The sequence below is a fragment of the Marmota flaviventris genome, chromosome 4 (genome assembly GCF_047511675.1).
Source record: "Marmota flaviventris isolate mMarFla1 chromosome 4, mMarFla1.hap1, whole genome shotgun sequence".
Lineage (NCBI taxonomy): Eukaryota > Metazoa > Chordata > Mammalia > Rodentia > Sciuridae > Marmota > Marmota flaviventris.
This window is the reverse complement of record NC_092501.1, coordinates 126,153,678-126,176,223: the sequence shown is the minus strand read 5'-3', so window position 1 is coordinate 126,176,223 and position 22,546 is coordinate 126,153,678. Positions and strand designations below refer to the sequence as shown.

At 45.7% G+C, this 22,546-nt stretch overlaps 1 protein-coding gene across 1 annotated transcript in view; it reads left to right on the top strand.

Moving 5' to 3' along the window:
• The first annotated feature begins 447 nt into the window (after positions 1 to 447).
• Positions 448 to 22,546, top strand: part of Siah3 (siah E3 ubiquitin protein ligase family member 3) — a 64,460-nt gene continuing 42,361 nt past the window's right edge. Inside the window, exon 1 of the mRNA XM_027928739.2 lies at positions 448 to 597. Within this exon, the coding sequence (XP_027784540.1) occupies positions 463 to 597 (135 nt within the window). The 5' untranslated portion in view covers positions 448 to 462. The remainder of the gene's footprint in view (positions 598 to 22,546) is intronic.

Genomic DNA, 22,546 nt, shown 5'->3' with positions numbered 1-22,546 from the left:
TTTAAACGCTTTACATTTTTTTTTTTTTTGGCCAGGGCATTAAGAAAGGCTCTCATGTTAAATTAAGTCAATTAATAAATGGAGACACATTAAGCAATCAATTTTGTCAGCCTATCTCCCCAGCATTATGTATGGTTGGCTGTAATCACAAGATAAATGCAATGTGCTGATCTATGGTAATGTTCAATAATACATTCTCCGCCAGGCTCAATTCATCAGGGAGTTTCGGTAGGGGAGGCATTTGTTATTGGCTGTCTCTGCACCTCAAGGATAACATTTCTGTCCTTTTGATTGGCTGCCCCACTGCTGCAAGATTCTAACCGTCTTATTTTGATGATGAATATGAAGGCACGCTAAGCCGGGCTGGAGCGGAGTGTCTCAGAGGCTGCGCTCCTTCCAGAGCCCAAGGACTCACAGCTCCCTCCTCTGCCTTCCTGTGCCAACAACCCCCCAAAAGTTGTGATGCTTTTCTTTACCCAGTGCTTTGGGGCTGTGTTAGATCTCATTCACCTCCGGTTTCAGCACTACAAAGCCAAACGGGTTTTCTCTGCTGCTGGGCAACTTGTCTGCGTTGTCAATCCCACGCACAACCTAAAGGTGAGTCGCTGTCTCGCAGCATTGTGCATGCATTCTGCTCGGGACTCGTCCCTCCTCTCGGCGGCCGCGGTGAGCCTCCAGCATGCCCGAGCCCCTTCCAAATACCGGTTCGCGGGTGCTGGGACCCTGTAGTCGTCGGAGGTGATTGCCTGGGCTCATTCTCGCTCTCTAGCTGGCTTGGTGCTCTTGCCGACGGTGTGCTGTTTCCCTAAAACACTGGAGCAATGATCTAGTGTCTTCCCCACGCCTGCAACAGGAGCAGGATTGGGGGGTGGGGGGGGGGGTGGATGAAGGTGGTGGAGAGAGTATGTGTGTGGAGCAGGGCGTGGGTGGGTGGGGGGTGTACCCACCACTCTTTCAAATGTTTGTGGGCAAGTGCTCAGAAGATAGGATTTGAAAAGTTACCCAGATCGCTGTCTGTCCCATGTGCTGGGAAAGGCAGTTAAGTACAGGGATTTTGGAAGCCCCTGCTGGCTAGGGGGCTACAGATCCATCAAAAAGTACCTGCAGGACTGAGCAGCCCCGAGACAGGGAATTGGTGAGGGGGCTCCTTCTGCAAAGTATTGGCCCTTGTCCTTGGACTTGGTGTGTTCTTGCCAGCTAGATGGACACCTTTCTCCTGAGTACAGGAGGAGGGGGAGGAGGGCTTTGCTTCAGTTGTGTAATAATGAAACCAGCTTGGAGCCTTGGCTGCCTGAAGCTCTGCTGGCAGCTGGGTGCTGAGCTGCTGGTGGCTGCCTGGCTACTCCTCTGACGTCCTTGCCTCTGCATGTGTGCCTTCTGTCAAGGCCCTTTAAGAGAGAGTCAAAACATGGGCTCTAGAAGGATCACTATAATCACAGCCAGGGCTGAGGGGGAAATGAATGAAGAGCCACTGGCCAGGGGTGATGGAGAGGAGGGGGGAAAAATGGGGTGAGGCATGGTGGGAGGACTCAGCTGAACTCCCCACATGAGAAACTCTGAGCCACTTTGGCTCTGTCCTGAAGTAAAAGGTGGGACTCTTTCTTTGAGAGTTGCTTTTGGGTGCTCCCCACTGTACTGGAGGATTGAGGGCAGGGGGAGGGGCCAGTCTGTAGCAGGAATGCTGGACAGTGTGCACAGGACAGATCTGTCCTTCTGACCACTGCTGCTGGGTAGAGTGTTGGATGTTGCCTGTCACTTTATGAACTCTCACCTGGCAGCTGTCCTTAGCTGCCACCCTACAAGCCTGTGCTGATCATCCCTCCAAACCCCATTCCTGGAAGTCCCTAGGAAGGACAGCTGCCTGGAGAGCCTGAGGCCACATGCCAAGGCCAGCCCCAAGTAAAGGAGCCATGGACTGCACTGGAACCAGCACACTTGATCCGACCTTAGGAACCGACTTCCTGGGACCTTAGCTGTGACTAATACCATCTCACTCAATGTTTCCTGCTCTCTCTCCCTCTCTCCCTCTGGGTCTGGCTCATGCGCGCTCTCTCTCTTTCCTCTCATTCCTTTCTTCCTTTATAGCTTAGTTTTATAAATGAGAACTCTTTACCAGTCATCCCTGACAAAGCAAGTGTATAGCATGCATATTAAAATATAATTCTGAATTCCATTTTATGGTCGCTTTTGAGACCACATTCGAACTCCCATTATTTTGTCACTTTACATTAGTTAGTTCCCTGTGGCAAGAAATTTTGTTTACTCCTGTTTTGCATTTTAATACCTTTAAAAATTGTTCACGAGACTTAGCATTTCTGAGGTTTGAATTTATATGGTTCATTGACCGCAGCTGATGATGGAGGAGAGAGGGGTGCGGAGGTCTTGGTGTGGGGTGAGGGGAAGCCATCTGTGGATATTTTGGGGTGATATCTGCTTGGATATTGACACTTATTCCTGCTGCAAAACCCAGGGGTTCAGAGTCAGGGCTGGAAACCTTGAGTTAACTCTAACCAGCTGTGTGACCTTGAATGACTGAACCTCTCTGAGACTCCCCTTCATCACCTTCAACAGGAGCATAGGAATAATGCTCCACAGCATTGTGAGGCTGCCAAGAGTTATGAGGGGCAAATGTGCTTTGTAATACTCTCCTTTAAGAAAAAATATGTTTTTGCATATAATTTGTAGGAACTTCAAAAGTTGTCACTTGGAGCCTTCAGGCAACTTGGAAATCCTATAAACAGGAACATAAAAATAGGTGACATATGCTTTGAGGGGCTATTTTGCATGGCTCACTTTTTCACATACACTCTCATTTGATTTTTCATTTCCCATTAAAAAAAAATCCACCTAGGGAGTTTGCTTATAAAAGAATCACCACTGGTTGGGGCGGGGGGAAGCATGTGGAGTGTAAGAATGCTGTCAGGCTTGGGGCACAGCATAGAGCTCAATGGGGTCTCCATAAGCACCCCATGCTCATCCAGGATCTGGGTGGCCCAGCAGTTAAGTTTACCTACTCCTCACAGCTGAGGCCTAACAGTCATTTGCAGAGTTTGTAAAGGAACAACCCTCTAGAAGTATCACCGCCCCACTGCTTAGATTAAAGAGTGCACAAAGGCTGACAAAAAGGTTCTCTTTGTAAACGTTAATTTCCATAAATAGACCACAGGAGTATGCCTTCAATGTAATAAGCTGTGATCTACCTAAATAAATAAATATCCCTCTTTCTTAAAGGTGGGGGGGAGAGAGAAGGAACAAACTGTGGCAATATAACCCAGAATAGCTATTGATCTGTGGTGCTTCCCCACACTTTGTATGACAGGCTGGAACATGAAATTGTGACCAAGGACAGAGAGACTGCAACCTTGTTTTCAATTTTGTATGTAGCTACAAAGAAGTCTGGGAAGCCTGCATTTTTCTTTGTGGAAGTACTTTTACACTCTTTATCTTTGTCTGGGTTTTCCTGGGAATTCTCACAACATCCAAGAACCTGAGGCAAATGCTGGGTTATCATCCAAATTCACTTACTGAGAAGAGTAACTTGTGTATTTACTATGCTTTTATAGGTCACCTTCATTCTCAATCATATTATGGTGATTACTCAGTAACCTGGGATTCCTTCAAGCCTCATGCCTCTTCTTTTAAGTGGAAGGCAGAGCCTTCCTGGGGCCTGCAGATACCATGGTTAGAGCCATTACACCACTAAGCCTACCCTAATTAAAAGGGTCCTTTGGAGTAAGTGGCATTGTGCTAGAGAGACTTCAGCTCTAAGAGAATGCCAGGCAATACAGCGAATAAGATTGTGTCCCTGTGTCTGTCTCTGTCTGTAGGGATGATTCTTGCAAAGATAAGGGTTTCAAATGATACCCCCACTTTTCCTTCCCGCTTCATGAGAGACGGCCCCCAAGGAGCCAGCTTTCTTGGCTCCATGCCCTCTGCTTCCCAGGTCACAGAGTTATTGCAATGCGGCGAAAAAGCTGCAGGCGGCGCTCTTGAGGCTGCCGCGCCTGGGTCTGATTCAGCATTCCTTCCTTCCGCGCGTCCTTTGCTTGTTTCCGACCCAAGAAGCCTTTCTCCCCTGGCTCCTCTCCCGTTGGCACTGGCTGCCCTGCGCAGCACTGCCTTCTGCCCCGCCTACAGACGGGTAGTACCCTTTGAGGGTGGGCGGGATGGCCAGTTCCTGCAGCCAGGTTTCCCCCAGGGAAGGGTCTGCAGCCGCAGCCAGAGCCCTTCTGCGGTCAGGCTTCAGCACTCCTCCAGCGGACAGTGACTGAGAAGAGAGGTCTGTGCGACTTCCTCCTTTTAACCACAGGCTTTGAAAACAAGTTCCTGAAAAAAAGAAATGCTTTCTGCAAAAATACCCAAAATGCAAAATGCTTTTTGGCAAACTTCCAAAAGGCCCTCTCTGATACCTCCACGCAGTGCCCTCCTCTGCGTCCTGACCTGGGAACATAAGTCTTCCCACCTCCCTGGGAGGGGAGGCTATTCCTGCCTCCAGCCAGCCAGATCCCTGCTGCTCTTGTCTGTGGTAACCCATTAACCTTGGGCTTACAGACAGAAACACGGAATGGGACAATGATGGGTTTAAGTGCCTGGCAGATTTGAGACCTCTAACTGGGGCATTTCAGTACCATTCCTGTGGTATCCCTGTGCCTTTCATTCTAAGACGAGCCTAGGGGGGAAAATGTATTCTGAGTGGTGGAGCCGGGGAGGGAAGAGGAGGTGATCCTCCAAGGGGAGAAACAGGAGAGATGTGAGATGTGTGGCAAAGCCAAACATCACCTCTAACTGTTTATTGGGGTAATCTTTGGAAATCCCTTGCTGCCCCGGGGCTTTGCTAACTGCCTGACACAGCACAGCAGGGAGCAGCAGGGATGTGAGCTGAAGACCTGAGTAAAACCTGAGCTTTGTTTTTAGAGATTTAGAAATGGCCTTTGGAGCGTGCAGTGTGAATACCTATTGTAAAGCAGTTAAGGGTTTCTGACAGGATTGTTTAAGAGCTGGGCTGTGGGTTACCCAGTTCTTATTTATTCACACAGCCACCTCTGAGGGCTCTGTTCCCAGTCCTCTGACCAATTTCCCCATCTTCTTTCTCTGCCTAGACTGGAGCCACCTCCTGCTCATTAGCACTTGACAGGGGTTGGGGAAAGGTAAGCGAGGGAGTGGGTAGAGGCTGGTGGTCTGCACTCTCTGAGCTTTATCCTAGAGGCTGTCTGCAGCCTCTTCCAGCCCCTTGGTATTGTATGACACTCTACTCGATGGGCACGGAGCAGTCGAGCAGCTTTTCTGGTTAATGGTGATTGCAAATGAGGCTCCCAAGTCACATAATAGGAGGCCCAGAGCCCTGAGCAGTAATTTGGTTAGCTGTGTGCTAGTGATTGAGTTGCAGGGAAGGCTGAAGCAGGTGACTTGCAGAGGGGAGCAGATTACCTCTGTACTGCGCTTACCCAGCAGCCCCCAAGCAAATTCTGTGGTATCCCTTAACCATGGTCCCTCCATCTATAGAGACTATTTGGGAAAATTAGAAAACTGAGACTGAGCTCTTTCTTTGAAATCCACAGAGAGGTCAGAGTTATTTGAATGGCATCCCTGGGATAAGACACAATATTTTTTGAGGAATTAACAATATGGAGAAAGGGCACAGGGGCGCACACCTATAATCTCAGTGACTCGGGAGCTGAGGCAGGAGGGTCATAAGTATAAGGCCAGCCTCAGCAACTTAGTGAGGCCCTAAGCAACTTAGGGAGAGCCTGTCTCAATAAATAAATAGGGCTGGGGTGTGGTTCAGTGGTTAAGCACCCCTGGGTTCAATCCTGGTATAAAAGAAATTATAAGGGAAAAATGTAACTCTCGGTAAAGGTATTTTACCCTTAAAAAGTCAGCTTCACTCGATCAGCTCTGCTCCCCAAGGGATCAGTGAACCTGTTTAGATGCGAAATTACTCAGAAGAGGGGTCAACCTGGAGAATGGAGACCCACCTTACCATGGGGTCTATGGCTCAGGAAATGTCAGTAGAATGTCAAAGCTGGGAGATTAAACCTTATTTTATAATCAAGGACGCTACTTATGTTGGTTTCCTGTGGCTGCTGTAACAAATTGCCACAAACTGGGCAGCTTAAAAACACAGTAAAGTACAGAAATTCATTGTCTGTCTCACAGTCCTGGAGACCAGGCACTGGCAGGGCCAGACTCCCTCAGAACTAGGGCAGAATCCCTTTGAAGGCTCCATGCACCCCTTGGCTTGTGGCTACATCCCTCCTATCTCTGCCTCCATGATCACACGCCTCCTTCTCTTCTCTGTGTTGTCTCCTCTGTGTGTTTATCTTTTGAGGACCCAGGTGACTGCACTTTGGGCCTGCCTGGATAACACCGGATGAGCTTCCCCTCCCAATCCTTAGTTTATTCATACCTTTGACAATATGATAGTCACTCTTTTGGTGTATAAGATAATATTCACAGGTTTGAGGAATTAGGATGTGGACATACCTTTGAAGACTACCATTTGACCTCCTGCATGACTTTTGCAAAGTTTGCCTATTTAGGGACAGAAATTAGGTCTCCTATTGCCAAATCTGTATCACTAAACTGCTTCAAACTGCCCAAATTACCCAAGCTAAATGTCCCAGGAACACACTGTAGGGGCAGAAACTTGCTAGGGCTTCTTACTGTACCTTATCACCCCACTTGGGGCCAGCAGCCTGGCCTCATGGGCTGCATCACACACCCTACCGTCCCCTTTCACCAAACCCACATTTCTTAGCAAATCACAGCCTCTACATCCTCCTCCTCCTTTATTCCTCCATCCTTCTTCAAATTTTCTGTCCTTTTCTATTTCAAATTCCTTTTTTTGCCGGGTGGGGGGGTGGGGGGATGGGGGAGTGGGCGGTGAGGGTGGGGATCAGTACTGAAGATTGAATCCAGGGCCTTGTGCATGCTAGGCCTTGTGCATCCTCAGCCTCCTGAGTAGCTGGAATTATAGGCGTGTGTCACTGCACCTTTCTTCTTTTTCAAATTCATTTACAAATAATATAATTCATACACATGCATACATACCATATTTGAAAAATCAGATGCTAATAAGGTATAAGTAAAAGGGTAGAGCTTTATATTTTATCCTTGGTGCCTATGTTATAAGTCCACAAGATCAATATGGGGAGAAGGAGCGAATTGGGGGGGGGAATCATGAGCGCTGGGCGAGTGAGTTCAAATCCCAAATGTGCCACTTGCTGACACCTGGCCTTGAACTTAGCCTCTTAGAGGCTCCAGGTCCTCATCTATAAAGAAGAGAAAACGGGGCTGGGGATGTGGCTCAAGCAGTAGCGCACTCGCCTGGCATGTGCGGGGCGCTGGGTTCGATTCTCAGCACCACATAAAAAATAAAATAAAATAAAGATTATGTCCACCGAAAACTAAAAATAAATATTAAAAAAAAAAAAGAAGAGAAAACAATGTTCCCCTTCTCTGATGGCTAGGAGAATCGAAGGAGCTCACATCCGGCAAATGCCCATTGTGGAGGAGAGTCCCAGCAGCAGCTTCTGTCAACATGCTTATTAGAGTAACTGTGGCTCCCCACACCCCCAACCTGGCAGTCGCCCTTGGCCTTCCCTCTCTCTCTGCCAGGCAGTACTCACGATTTCTTTCTAGTATTTATTTGTAAATTGCCTTTAGCCTTGAAGGGAATTTTAATAAGATAATTTCTTGCCATATACAGACTTAATGTTTAGCTTCAAAGTGCTGAGCCCTATTGGGTTCTGAGTCTAGAAGTCCAGAGGGAGAGGAGCTGGGTCTTGGCAGGACATATGTGCCCACCATGGGACAGGGGTTGAGTGAGCAGGGTGCCCTGTCATTCACAGAGCCAGGAGCCGTGCAGTGCAGATAAATCTCCTTCTCCACCCATCCTGAAAACTTGCCCCTTATGACTTATTCATGGCTTCTTTCCATTAGCAGCAGCTGGAGGAAGCACACGGGTAGGCGGCTCTGGGAGGGGCATCTGACTCCAACCCCCAAACATGCACACTCACATGCACACTCACACTCTCGCACACACAAATGATGGCCACCCTGAGATGTCCACGTGGGTGGACCCTGAGTGGCCTCTGAATAGCAGTGATATTCAGGTCACAGGTGCTGATCCCAGTAGGTGGGATCAGTGCAATAGAAGGAAAAATGGAGATGAACAGGATCCTCCCCCCACCCACCTGTGACTGATCACTCCAGGCTCGGGAGAGAGGAGAGGGGACAGAGTAGTGCTGAGAAAGAAAGAGTAATGTTTCAGCTAAGTACGGGTTTGGGAGTCAGACAGATCTGAGTTTAAACTGAATCCTGCTTTTCTTTTCTTTTTTATTTATATGTGACAGTAGAATGTATTTTGACATATCATATATACATGGAGTATAAACTCCCATTCTTGCGGTTGTACATGATGTGGAGTTACACTGGCCATATATTCATATATGAACATAGGAAAGGTATGTCCGATTCATTCTACTATCTTTCCTATGTCCAGCTCCCCTTTTGTTCCCCTTTGGCTAACCCCCATCATGTTATTTTTATTTTTAAATTTTATCTAATAATATCTTTTAAATAATACATTTTAAATTTTATCTAATAATATCTTTAAAATTCTTTATTTTTAATTGACACAGCAAATGTACAAATATACAGGGTACAATATGATAATTCAACACAAGTACATAATCAAATCAGGGTAATCCGCATTTCTGCATCATTGAGCATTTATCATTCCTATGTGTCCAGAACCTTTGACATCTTTGACCTCCTTGAGTCTTGCTTCCTCACCTGTAAAAGGGTTGGTGTAGAGAATACCAACGTGCTCAGGACCTGGCACATTATAATTACTCCATCCACAGTAGTTACATTATCATTGCTATTGAGTCCACGTCCTCAGACATATTACCTGGTGCACAGGGTGTGACTCAGTTTGCCTAACTTGAAAGGGTGAGCAAACTTCCACTACTGGATGTTGGGAATGACTGGGCAGAGACAGAGGTAGAAGGTCCTACCTGTTGAGGGACCAAGTTTCAAACTATTGTGTGTTCAAGCAAAGAAAACCAGAATGATATTCTATGCAAGGTTTGAGTCTCATAAATGAGGCTCAAAGGGATAAGGTGACATGTCCAAAGTCACAGCTGGATGGGCTGCAGTAGGGCCAGTCCAACCCTCATGCTCTTGCTCTGCATTCAGCCACTGCTCTGCCTCTGCCACCACCCCATGAGGGGTGGGCGGCTTGGTTAAGGTCACTGACTCTGTGATGTGTCCCCACAGTGGTGCTGGACATTTTTCCAGAGGGCCCTCATTCTCAGGACGTGGATAAGGTATGACTCTGCTGGGCAGCTGTGGGGCAATAAAACTGCAAATATTCCTTGTGTCTCTAATGCTGGGTTATAATGAGGGCTAGGGACAAGACTCCGTGGGATGTCACCAGAGCCACACAGCTATAACCCCCAGACATAGCCTGATGGATCAAGTTCTACCAGCAAAGGTTACATTTTCATCTTGACCATGGGCCCAGTATGAAAGGACCATCAGAAAACAGGTCGGAAAGCAGCCTAGTGTTTTCAGCCAAAGAACAGGGTCTTTGTGGGTAATTTAGAATTGTGGTCTAACTGGAAATGTCAGTTGTACTTGAACAACGCTGTATCTCTTAATAATTTCTTAGACCTTTAATGTATTTTTAATCACGAATCCACAATGAGGCGGGAGCTGTGTGCTGCAGGGCTGCCTGCAGCTGCCTGCAGCGTTGGACTCCACAAGGAGAGAATGGCCTGAGAAAGGAGGGGCTGGCCTGGCAGGAGAGGAGGGCCCTCTGCAGAAGAGCTCTGCAAACCACAGCTGAGGAGGGAGGATGGGGATAGGTTGGCCTCAGAGATGGAACCAAATTCAGATCAATAATTGCAGATTTTACAAGAGACTGGTGAGCAAGCCCGGCCACCTCTGGCTTTGTAGCCAGACTTCATGGCGACCTCAGATCTGACTCACAGAACTTGGCCAAGATGTGCCGAGAAGTCTAAGGTTAGTAGCCACTCAGAACCTCTTCTGCCAGTTAGGATTATATTGTGGTTTTAACCTAGGCTGGGCCGGCTACACATCCTCAACCCTTCAGATGATAGTTTTCTACTGTCTCAGTTATGCACAGGATAATAACAATAACAACAATAGCAATCAGAAGTAGCTGCCATATATTGAAAGCGTGCTACATCCAGGAACTCTGTTAAATCTTATGCATCTGCCTCTGGGAAATAGTATTTTGTAAATTCATATCCTGGGCTTTAAAGCACTTCTTGACATGTCATCCCTAAGAGTTCACTTTTCACAACAAACAATGGGGCCAACTAACTGGATCCTAGGACTAATATTGGATATACTATTTTTCATTTTAAAATACTTAGCAGGGACCCCATCTCACTCATCCTTATGTATAAAACAGGCACAGATGCTGCAGCTCTTGGTGGTGATCCTGGGCTGGTTCTCTGTATTTCTGTAGGCTGCCCCAAGGAATTGAGCCCCTGTGGCCTGTAGCAGTGACTCTGTGCTCTTCCTCTGCTTGCTGGAATCACCTTATCTCAGGCTCTGCTTTAACCCAGATTAAGACTCTGTGTGTGTGTGTGTGTGTGTGTGTTACTGCATAACATTTATTGAGCACTTACTAAATGCCAAGCACTTCAATAAGTGATTTATTTGAATTTCTTTTTATTAAGAAAAGTCTCAAGATAATGCCCCAAGTGTATGCCATGAGGAAGCTGAGGCCCAGGCACCGAGAGACAAAGTGACTTGCCCAAGGCCCCATCCCATGCATGAAAAAGTCTACTGCATGCTTTCAACCTCTGTGTTATCTCCTTCTCTCTCTTTCCTGATTTCAGAATAGATTGTCTCGAAGCTTCTGCAAACAGCACAGTATTCCAAATTCAAGCTCTCTAGAAATGATGATTTGCTTAAATACCTTTAGGGACATCTTTGCCACAGCTTTACCTAAATTCCCAACTCAAAATTATCCTGTAGCAAAGGAAGTTTATGCTCCAGGACCTTTTTTTTTTTAAATGGGTTACCTGGTTTGACAGGTGGACAGCATGTCTGAAACTAAGACTGACCCCTGATCCGGGAGGCGTGGTTGCCTTGTCAACATCTGACTTGCTGTTCAGTGACATGGGAGCCAGGGACACATTAGAAATGCACCTGCTCTCTAAGCATTGGGATAACATTACCAAGATAACATTTCTCTTTTCTCTGAGGAAGAAACAAAGAAATAAAGAGATCTTTTTATACAAAAAGAAAAAGGCCCCTTTAAGAGAACATGGCTCTTCCCATGCAGCACCTATTCTGTAAGAGCCACAGGCCTTTGAAACATCCTTTCTCATTAGCAGCCACATTCTATTACTGAATCTTTTTTTCCCTGAAATCAAAGAACAAAATTTTAATGACCAGCTCTTACCTAATTTAGCTCAGCTTTTACCTTGGTTTCTGGTAAGGCCTTCCCCTAATATTCTACAAACATTTTTTCTTTGCAAAAGTGCCAGGAGAAGAACTGAGCTAAGAGGCGCCAGGGTGGGAGTGGGGAGGCCGTCCCAGGGGCAAGGAATGGGGCTGGCAGGCTGCTGCAGGGCTGTGCTGGAGGAAGGATGGTCAGTGCTCCTGCTCCCGTTAGTGGCTGGAGGAAAATGCTCAGGCAAGAGCCAAGCAGGGGAATCACCAGAAGATCGGCAGGACACACGCAGAAGCTACCGAGGGCTGCAGAAGGTTCTCAGGTGACACAGAAGTGGGAAGAATGACCAGGACACCTGAGGAAGGCGGCTGAGACCTGAGTGATATGCCTTCACTCCCCTGCGGGTCCCCCAGGGTGCCTGTTTATGACAGTACCCTTCAGGGTGGTGGCATGGGGCGAGAGGGCTGGCTCTGGCACCGTAAGGGCCAGACTGTCCCCCACCAGGGTCTTGCACAAGGCCTCCTTGTAGGCAGACGGGCTGCTGAGCACATCAAGAAGTTGTCTCCCTAAGACAAAGTGATACATCTGTTTATGGTAATTAAATAAATGCCAGTTGGACCCTTCTCAGCATGCTTACTGAAGGAAGAGCCAGAAACACCCTGCTCTCCACGAATCCGAGAGGGATTGGAAACAGAGAGGCGAGCTCCCAGGCACTTCCGCCCACTCTCGAAAGTACTTGGCCAAGGAAGTCTACTTCGGATCCCCAGGCAGAGCCGCCTTTGTGTCCTGGCTTAGTCAGTCTCCTGTGTCAAGTCACTCAGCCTCAGCCTCTCCATCTGCCAGACCAGAGGGTGACACTTGCTCTCAACCCCCCTCTAAGATGACCTTGATGTGCAGAGATGGGTATTCACAATTAGATTTATTTACATGCAGCTTTTCAAAAGAAGCCTCTCTTCAAAAGAAGCTTGAGATGGTCAGGAGTGATGGCACACACCTATAATCCCAGTGACTCAGGAGGCTGAGGCAGGAGGATCACATGATGGAGGCCAGCCTTAGCAATTTAGCCAGACTAAAAAGTCCCAGGGTCATAGCTCAGTAATACAGTGACCCTGGGTTCAAATCCCCACAGCCACAAAAAGAGAAAAATAAGGAGGAGGAGGAGGTGGAGGAAGAGGTTTGAAGAAATTTGTGACGAGGTGAATGAATTGGGAACAAAAGGGAAGTAAGCTAATTGCACAAGCTTAGCCCATTCATGGTGGACGAAAGAAATTTAGTAGAAAAGTGAAAACACATGGATGTATTCCAAACACCTCCACGTACTAGAAAGAACATGGACCTTAGACTCAGATGTGGCCTCAGATTTAGTTCTAATATGCAAAACTGTATGACCCTTGGCAAGTTACTTAACCACCTTGAGCTTCATTTTTCTTGTCTGTAACAAAATATATAACATGAAGTGAATGAAGGATTAATGAGATAAATATATATATGAAAGCACCTAGGCCACCGGCTAGCACATGATAGTGCTTTCATAAATGTTCATTCATCCCTCCATCCTCCCATCCCTTCTTCTTTCTTCCCTTCATTCTGATTTCATGTGGATTAAGGTAATCTCCAGGAAAACGTCTCACAATATTTGACTAATGAGGTCAGGAAGAATCTCTGGAGGATTAGGGTGTAGCTCAGACACTTCAAAAAAGAAGCTCTAGGAAGGAGAACATTTGAAATTATGAAAGGAAGGAAACCTTGCACTGTAAGCAAGGGACACATTTTCATTATAGGTGTGACTCAGTGAACCGATCCAAAGCCACCAGATGAGTCTCTTAAATTCTGAGTCTCATTTTTGTCATCTGAGTGTAGAATTAATATGATGGGTCCCCTTGTATGTCCCCAGATCTCCCAAAGACATCTGGGAGTAGAAAAGAGAATTCTGGGAAAAATTTCCCCCCCAACACAAGAACCTGGGAAGACCAGGAACAGACCAGGGGACACAAGTTCAGAAGATGTGGGATTCACACTGGACTCTCCAGAGGATGCTAGAACCTGCTGTTCCCCACACCCAGAGCAGGCACCAGGCCAGCAGACATCTGCGCATTTACCACTCACCAATTACAAAATAAGGACGATAAATCCAATTCTTTTTATTCTCTGAGATCATGTGGGTATGTCCAGGCAGATGGAATGTGGTATTTGCAAAGAGTTCTTGGGACTTCCAAGGCAGTATCCAGCAGCAGGAAATGGGGCCATAGCCACCAGATTAGAGACCAGGGCCAGATTTTTCCAGGCTCAGCCCATGCCCTCTCCTCCTCCATGAAGCCTGTCTTGATAACCTCTGGTCCCAGGAAAATCAAATGCCTCTCTTCTGACTCATGGATCCCTGGATTGCTAAGCGTAGCGCTCAGACTCTGCCCGTTCATTAGTTTATTTGTGCATCTGTGTTCATCTCAGATGCAGACTTCCTCAAGGGCCCTGTATTCCCAGGCCTAGCATAAATTAATGACCTGCACATAGTAGGTGCTTGCTAAATAATAATTAATAAATGGAGGCTCAGGACTTCATGAACAAGGCAGGCAAATGGGAGCCCTGAGCAGGAAGCTCAGGAGCAGGAGCCTGTGCCCCAGGTGTGTTCTAAGGCAGGAATGTGGTACCAGGAGGGCCTCCAGGTGCAAGGCCAGAGCCAGATGAGCAGTGAGACTTACTCCCAAGCCCAGATCCCTCCTGCCTGAGCATAGAGTTCAGTCTCTGCACTCGGACAGGGTGTGAGGTTGTGGATGAATAAACAATAGTCAACAGCAGTGTGATCACGAAGGCTGGACTTTGGAGACACACTACCTGGGATCACTGTGTGGCTTTGAACTTACAACAGAGCTTTTCTAGGTATGTGTAAGATGGGCATAACAATAGTACCCACCCATTAGCATCGCAACTAGGATTGAATGAGTTCATGTAATAAAGTGCTTAGAACAGTTCTTGGCCAAGAGTCAGCTCTGTATGGGTTTATTATTATCTGTTATCATTGCTATTGTTATTATCTTGCCAGATGTGAGGAGGGTCTTCAGTTGCCGTGCTTGGTCAAATGATCTGAAGACTGGTTCTCTCTCTACATTCTGAAGTTCACTTTTTAATGGCCGGGGGAAGAGGCCCTGTCACCATGGTGCCAAAGGTGGTCGGCAGGTTCTCTAATAAATGAGGGGCATTTGGGGCTTTATGGGTGGGGGGGATCAGTTTTTTCTGCCCTTCTAATCTTTCTTGTGGGCTCTCAGATCTCATGAGGACAAGAGAACATTAAAAGGACCCTTCAATTGTGAAAGCAAAGTTCTTTTTCACTTAGTTTTAAACACACTCACTTATAAAGCACAAACTATGTGCCAGACACACTGTTCTAATTTTGCATATTGCCTCATTTAATCGTCAAAATAACCCTCTGAAGTAAAGCTATTATTACCACCACTTCATAAATGAGGAACCTAAGGTACAGAGAGGGAAAGCAATATGTCCAAGGCTACAGAGCAGCGAGTGATAGGGCCAGGATCATGATCATTTAGGAGCTGCCTGTGTCTTCTACCCCTCCATCCTTCAGAAGGCCTACATTTGAGTAAATGCATGAGGAGGTGAGTGAGCCTCATGTAGCCCAGGGTGGGTTGGGCTGCTGGCTGTTCCCTGAGTGCCCTGCTTGAAACCTCCTGCCTCTCTTGCTGGAAGGAAGGGTAATCTCCTGGACCAACCCAGATTTACAGGGATGATTCTGAGCCTCCCAGTTTTGGACCTGAGCTCACTAAAAGCTGTCCAATAACCCGAGAATCCTCTGATACATGCTCCCTTTGGTTTTGGTCTCAAAATATGCTAAATCCTGATTTTCAGTGGGATTTGAGGCCCAGGAGAGTTTTCTCTCTCCCAGCAAGCAGAGGAAGCCCAGGAGCAGGCTACTTGATTATGGGGCCTTCACAATTGAATGGCATTTTCTTTCCCCTGATAGAGATAGATGCTGATAACTCAATGATGACAAAAACACTGTAAAGTGTCAACCGCAGCATGTTTAGTTACAAAAGCTAGGAATAATTGCTTCAGCCTTGCTGCTAAGAAAACCAGTTGTTGAGTCCAGGATAATTCTAGTAAGAAATTGGCATTCGGGGATTAATTGTTTAGAATGTAATGACTGCTACAATCCAAACTAATGAGAACAGAAGGCTGTTTCCAATTTGAATTTTGGAAGTGAAACAGGCTTTTCCAGGCTGACTGATCCAGAATGGAAGGGTGGCTATTGCTGGTTTTTGTTGTTGTTGTTTGTTTGTTTGTTCTTTGTTTTTGATCTCAGTGTTGGTTGGACAAAAAAATAAGAAAGCATTTTGCAACAGCAGCTTCTGAGACCGCTAGGTAAAAGTTTGTGCAAGGACCTCAGGAACATTCTTGATTGATTGCTAAAAGTCAGGTTCTGAGCGGCTTGGGGCCAACAAAGCTGCAGGTAGTCACCTTGCTGGGGAAGGAGCTGGCGACTCTGAGCATCAGTCAGATCCATCCCTGCACTTACATCTCTGACCTTCAGCAGGTTACCACTTGCTGGATCTGTTCCCTCCTATAAAAGTGGGGTGGATAGCAGCATGTGCCTTGCCAACCTCCATGGCTCATCCTGAGGATCAAATGAGGAAGTATCTGACAAAGTGCTCAGCAGTCTTCATCTCACAATATGGTAGAGGGGAACATTTGGAGAAATTCCCCCCTTTCTGGTTCTTAGCCTTGATTATTCTAAAAAGGACTCCTCATTTCTTTTCTCCCCCCCCCCCCCCCTCTTTTTCCTTTCTTGTAACTTCTTGCAAAGCTATGAGAGCCATGTGAAATAACTGTCATGGCAAACAGCAGTAGCTCAGTACCCAAAAGGACTCAGGGTGGTTTGCTGAGTCCAGATGTACAATAGCCTGAGAGCCCTACAAGGGACTTGACCTGTTCCAAAGGAGGTAGGGAAGTGGGCCTGAAGCTCTGCCCTTGCCAGGTCTTCAGAGAGCTGAAAGTGCTATGGATTGTGAACCATGGAGGAGACGTGGAAGAATAAAGATGGAGTAGCTCACTAGTTTACTGAGCACCTGCTATGAACATATATTTATATGTTGGGCTCCTACTATGGGGTGGTGGTGCTATAATGGAGAGACACTAGAGTCCTTGGAAGATACCCACGGTATCAGCATTCTCATGGGAAAAGTCCTAAATTCTTCTTTGTTTTCCTAATTCTTAACCTCCCATCTCCATCTCTATTTTCTAGCTGTTCATTGGTAATTAGATTCCCCTGAATTTTTTCAACCAAACAGAAGGTACACTCATTAAAGTCCCACCAAGACTTGAGAACTCTTCTGACATATACATCTCTATCTCTATATATCTGTATCTCTCAATATAGATAGAGATATAGATGTACATATGCTACATCCCCAACTCTCTCTCTCTCTGTCTCTCTCTTTCTCTGTGTATAATATATGCATGTATGACATACACAAAAATCCATAAGAGATATTTTGTATATCTCATATATACATAACTATGTACATGAAATTTATTAGCAAGTATGAGAGAAAAACCACCTCTTAGTTTTCTTTGAGGAAAAAAGATTATAGAAAGGGAAACAAGCAAGACTGTTTTACTTCAAATGAATTGCTGGGGATAATGTCAGAAGTGGAGTGAGCACTGGTCGCGAGAACGTTCCAGGATGTAGCAAGTTCCTGACGCTGTGATCTGGCTGGCAGTTGCTGGGGTTCGTGTGTGTTAAAATTCACCAAGCTGCACACTCGAGATTCATGCACTTCACGCACAGGCAGTTTTGGTGTCAGTCAGCTTGGGCTTGCCAGCTACCTGCCCTTGAGCAAGTTACTGATCCTTGGAAACCTCAATTTACTCTATTGCAAAGCAAGTGAGACCAACACATCTACCTCGCGGCTCTGTGGAGGCGCTGAAGGAGTTAGTATCCATCATTGGGAGTTCCACATTAACTACTATCAAATTAGCTCTGTAAGCTATTGCTTATTAAAATGCTTTGAAGTGGAAAAGGGGGGGGGATATTTCTTTTTGTGCACTTTTTCTAAATATTAAAAAATGAGTTAGTTCTGTCCAAAACTCTCCTCCCTTCTAACCACTCTATCAATACCACTCATTTCACAGACTGATTCCTTTTAAGCCACACTTGAGGATGGATGATGCCTCTTCTGCCTGGTAAATGGGTTTCTGCTTCCCCTTGGACATCATAATGCAACCAGAATTCAGTCCTCAAGGAGGCTAGAATTGCTGCTGAAAGTGGCCCACTGAAAAAGACTTTTGTAGCCAGATGCCGTGGTGCACACCTGTAATCCCAGTGCTTCAAGAGGCTGAGGTAGGAGGATCACAAGTTCAAGGTCAGCCTAGGCAATTTAGCAAGACCCTCTTTCAAAATAAAACATTAAAAGGAACTGGGGTTATAGCTCAGGGATAGGGTGCCACCTTGTTCAAAACCCAGTACCCCAAATAAAAAAGAAAAGTCTTTGTTGCTCCCATCATGGACCTTGCCTTCTGCCCTGAAAAGGGGTGAATCCTGGCTGCATTCGATTCCTTATGGTAATGTTCTGGCTCTAATCTAATTCCATATGGAGGCTGAGATGAGAGGAAATTTTGACTGCTCTTCTATTGGTAAATAGGGGTAGCAATTTTTGAACTTCAAAATCCTGAATATACCTTTTTTATCATACTGCTGTTAAATTATGCTATTCCCCGATGGAGAATAGGGGAAGTGGGCTTTGATGCAGATTCTCAGGAACCATTACGGGCATCATGAGGGGAAGATGAGCACAACTCTCAAAGAGCTTGACTACCACTATTTTAGACCAGGCCTAAGGCCCATGGACTTTGGCTATGAAGATGGACTCCTAACCTCACACAGTATTAGTCCATCATGGACAGACAGACACTCCAGGGGAGAGGAGCAGGAGAAGGAAGCTGTTCAGAGCAGGCCAGGTGCAGTGGGGAATGCCATGCCTCTATCTCATTTAGTCCTCCCCTGAATAGCAAAGGAATTAGTTATTCTTATTTTACAGATGAGGAAACTGAGGTTTAGAGAGGCTAAGACATGGCCCAAAGTCACAAAACCTGTAAGTGGGAACTGCACTGACTACATACTTTTTGGAGTGCAGTACAAAAGGAAAACATGGGGCCTCTAGTTAAAAATTAACAATTTCACAGTGACAGTAGCACATTACATCAAGAAGAGGGTCCTTGTCAGCTCAGGGACCCATGGGACCACACAGGTCGGATGTCTATAAAGCCACATCAAGTGCAGACAGTACCAAGAGCTGTGGAAGTAGAGGGAGGGAAGGACTCACGCTGGTTGGAAATACTGATAAAATGAAAGCTTTATATAGAAGTAGCAATGAATTAGGAGGAAAACGTCACTCGTTTTCCTATAGTCTGATCACAAGGCCACCCCGGTAACTGTTTTTACTGACATAATCAGGGCAAGCTGTAACCAGGAGCTTAGAAGTCTCCTGAGCCTATGGGATTAATGAGTCTGTCCTGAGAGTGAGCCACCTAGACTGATGCTGGGAAGAAATCCAGTTCTGGGTTTATTCTCTGCCATCTAGAACTTTCCCAATCCCTCTGAGGAATGTGACCAACTGGCTCAGAATTGACCTGTCTGTATAGTTTCATAGTCATTAAGAGTAAGATCAACTGTAAATAACAACATCAAGCAATGGTGGCTTGAACAACTAAAGGTATATTTTTCTTGCAAGACAGGCCACGAGTAAATGCTTTCTACCGTTATTAGCTCAGGTGCTCAAAATGTCAGTATGGGTCCCTCTGAGATTCTCTTGCTCTTTCCCTCAAATTATTACCATATGGTTACAATATACTTGCTGCAGCTCTAACCATTGTGACTGCACTCAAGACAAATACAAGGGGAAAGGATGATATAGTTCCCTTTAATGAAGAAACAAAAGCTTTCTCAGAATTCCCTCTTCCAAAACATAGCCTCTCAGTTCACACACAGAACTAGGTCACATGGCCACCAGAGCTGCCAAGATCTTCTGAGAGAACAAAGAACAGTGATTGGCTCAAACGTGGGAGTGGCCACTAAATTGCCATCAACCAAACTAAAGCATTGTTAACCACAAATAAAGGGAGGACAATTTACGCTGTTGGTTACTCTATAGACTACTCTAGTTCTTGTGTTCATCCCCATGGATCCCAAGGTCGTGGCTTGTCTGGGTTCAATTTGAGGGCATCTGTTACCCAAGAATTGTAGGAAGCTGGCATCCTCTGCATCACGTGGCCTGCTGGCCCCATGCCACTTCTCCCCTTCCTTTTAGGGTATTTATAACTCAAAGAGTTTAGGTCTCTCTAAATATGCCTTATCTTTGCTTCAGTTCTATAAACTCCTAAAGAGCAAATTTGTATTCAACTTGAAAAAATATATATTTAACAATGTCCATTGTGCTAGGAGTTGTGATTATGTGACTGCCATTAAACATGGTAAAAGCAGCAACATGGACGAGAGGCAAGCTGGGAAGATCAAGAAGGACTTGCAGAGAAGGCTACTTATTCATCCATCCCATCCATCCTTCCATCCACCCACCCACCCATCCATCCATCCACCATCTACCTATCATCTATCCATTCATCCATCCAAATAGTTATTTAGTACCCAATGTGTGGCCAGCACTGTCCTGGGCTTTGGAGATAAATTTGTAAAAGACAGAAACAGGTTCCTGATCTCATAGCATTTATTGTCCAGTCCAAGAAGGAACTGAAATAAATAAATAAATAAATAAATTTAAATGTTTTACCAAGAGTGAAAACAAGTAAGGTTCTACAGACTGGCTCATCCAGGAAACCCTTCTCTAGAACAGTGACACATTAGCTTGAATCTAAATGAAAAGAATTATCCAGGGACGAACCTAGCTGAGGCCCAGTGGGAAACACCTTCTAGGCACAGTCTAAGGAGAAATTAAGAAACAAAGACATGGGGTGAGTGTTGGGACCAGGGAAGGAAGACAGAGTCCTCTAGATGCTGTGGGACCTGGGTGGAGTCTACCAAGTTCTGGAGGAAAGCTGGATCTTGGAGGATGCAGCCAGGAAACACAGGAGCAGGGAGTAGAGTTGTCCACGGGACAGGGCAGGGCCAGACACAAAGATCTTTGAGAAGGAACCTTGCCTTGGATGCTTCTCAACTCCCTGGTGGGGAAGTGAGCAGGGAGAAGAGCTCATAGCAGCCAGGACATCCTGGAGGGAAGGTGGCGGGAGACCTGTTAGAGGTTGCAACAACATCCAGAAAAGAAAGGATTTGGGCCTACACCATAGAGAAAGTGGGACACACAGCTGAGTGAAAGAGAAATGGGAAGCAGAAGTGTAATTGAATTGTCATCTCTGGGTGCTTCCTTCCTGGGACCCGACCTATGACAGGTGTGCACTGATGCTCAGAAAAGCAGCAGAGGACAGAGTTGCAGCAGAGAAAGTGCTGCCTCCTAAGTCACCTCTTACTTAGGAATGTTCCCTAAAATATACTGACTTGTTCATTTTTTCTACCTTTAGCAGGAGAGGGAGATGGGAGAGGTGGGTCCCTGGAGGATGATTGTACAGAGAAGTAGAAGGGTCAGCTCAAATGGCCCCCAGGCTGGACTGGGAGCTGTGCTCCTGGATGGGCTGAAATTGATTTCCTTCCCCTCTATGGAGAGGAGTGTGGGGTGAAGCTGTGGCGTCGTGGTCGCCAACGCGTCTGCCAATAGGTCCCTGCTTTGTCTCTATAATCCACATTCCCATTTATTAACATGATGCTCCCAGAGTCGAGATAATGATTTAAAAGCTCTAATTTTGTTACATTCTGAAGCCTGACTGCCATCAAGGCTGATTGTAATGAGATTTGGGAAGGAGCCTGGCTCTTAGCTGGGGTCAATTCATCTTTGGGAGAAAGTGCTACCATCAAAACGCCCAGGAATTATTAGCACTTAGAGGAAAGCTGCAGAGACCTATTAATGCAAGATGTCTAGGGAGTCCTGAAGTGTGAGGTGCAATTATATTTCTTATTTATTTCCCCCAGCTTCATATTTAAGGGTGAAGAAAAGATGGGTAGGTAAGACCTCGTGAAGATCAATAAATATTTATTAAGCACCTATAATACTGTCACACCGCCTTCCCTCTGCATAATGTGTCACTTCACGAGCATGGACGCGTGAGCACATCATGTTGGTCCCTGTCGATTCTTAGCACAGCCCTGGAGATAGTAGAGGACAAACATTTTGTTTTGTTTTTATTTTTTGATAAATGAGGGCTCTGAGGCTCAAAGAGATTAAGTCCCTTTCTCTAATAAGTGGTAAAGCTGGATTTTAACCTGGATTTTTTTTTCAACTCTGGTGCATCATTTTTCTAAGGATATTCTTTATGTGCCAGCCTGATTGAGTCTGGGGCTTCAAACATACATGGTCTCTTTCCAACATTGTTTTTCAATCTGTGTGAATAATAGACTCATCTAGGAAGCTTTAAACAAAGACAAAATGCTGAAGTCTGGATCCCACCCTCTAGAGGTTCTGCTTTAATTAGATGAGATCGGGTTCAGATGCTTTGAGCTCGTAGAATCTAGGAGAGGGAAAAATTTCATGATAGGTCATGGAGTGGAATGTATCCTACCCCACTTTGGTCATTCTTTGCTCTTATTTTTGCTATCAATAAAACAATGCTTTATTGATAGCCACAGCAGATAGGTCCCCTGCCTGCAACAGGGCCTCATCACAGTAAGTCTTTCCAACAGCCCTTTGATGCAGGGAACATGATTGACACTTATAGAAAGAACCTCATATGGCACAGAGGGACAAAGGGCTTGGAACAAACAGGAACTGACTTCAAACCAAGTTTGGCCAGTTACTACTCATGTGATTTTGAAACTTAAGTTCACTTAAACCTCTAAGTCTAAATTGTATGTAAAATGGGATGTAAAAATTCCCCTAAGTTATTAGCATTGTGAAGACCAAAGAGCTGAAACACATAGTTAAGCTTTGTAGAACTTACTATAGAGATTATTATGATTATTTATTTATTTATTTTTTCGTACCAAGAATTGATCCCAGTGGTGCTTAAACACTGAGCCATATCCTCAGTCTATTTTTG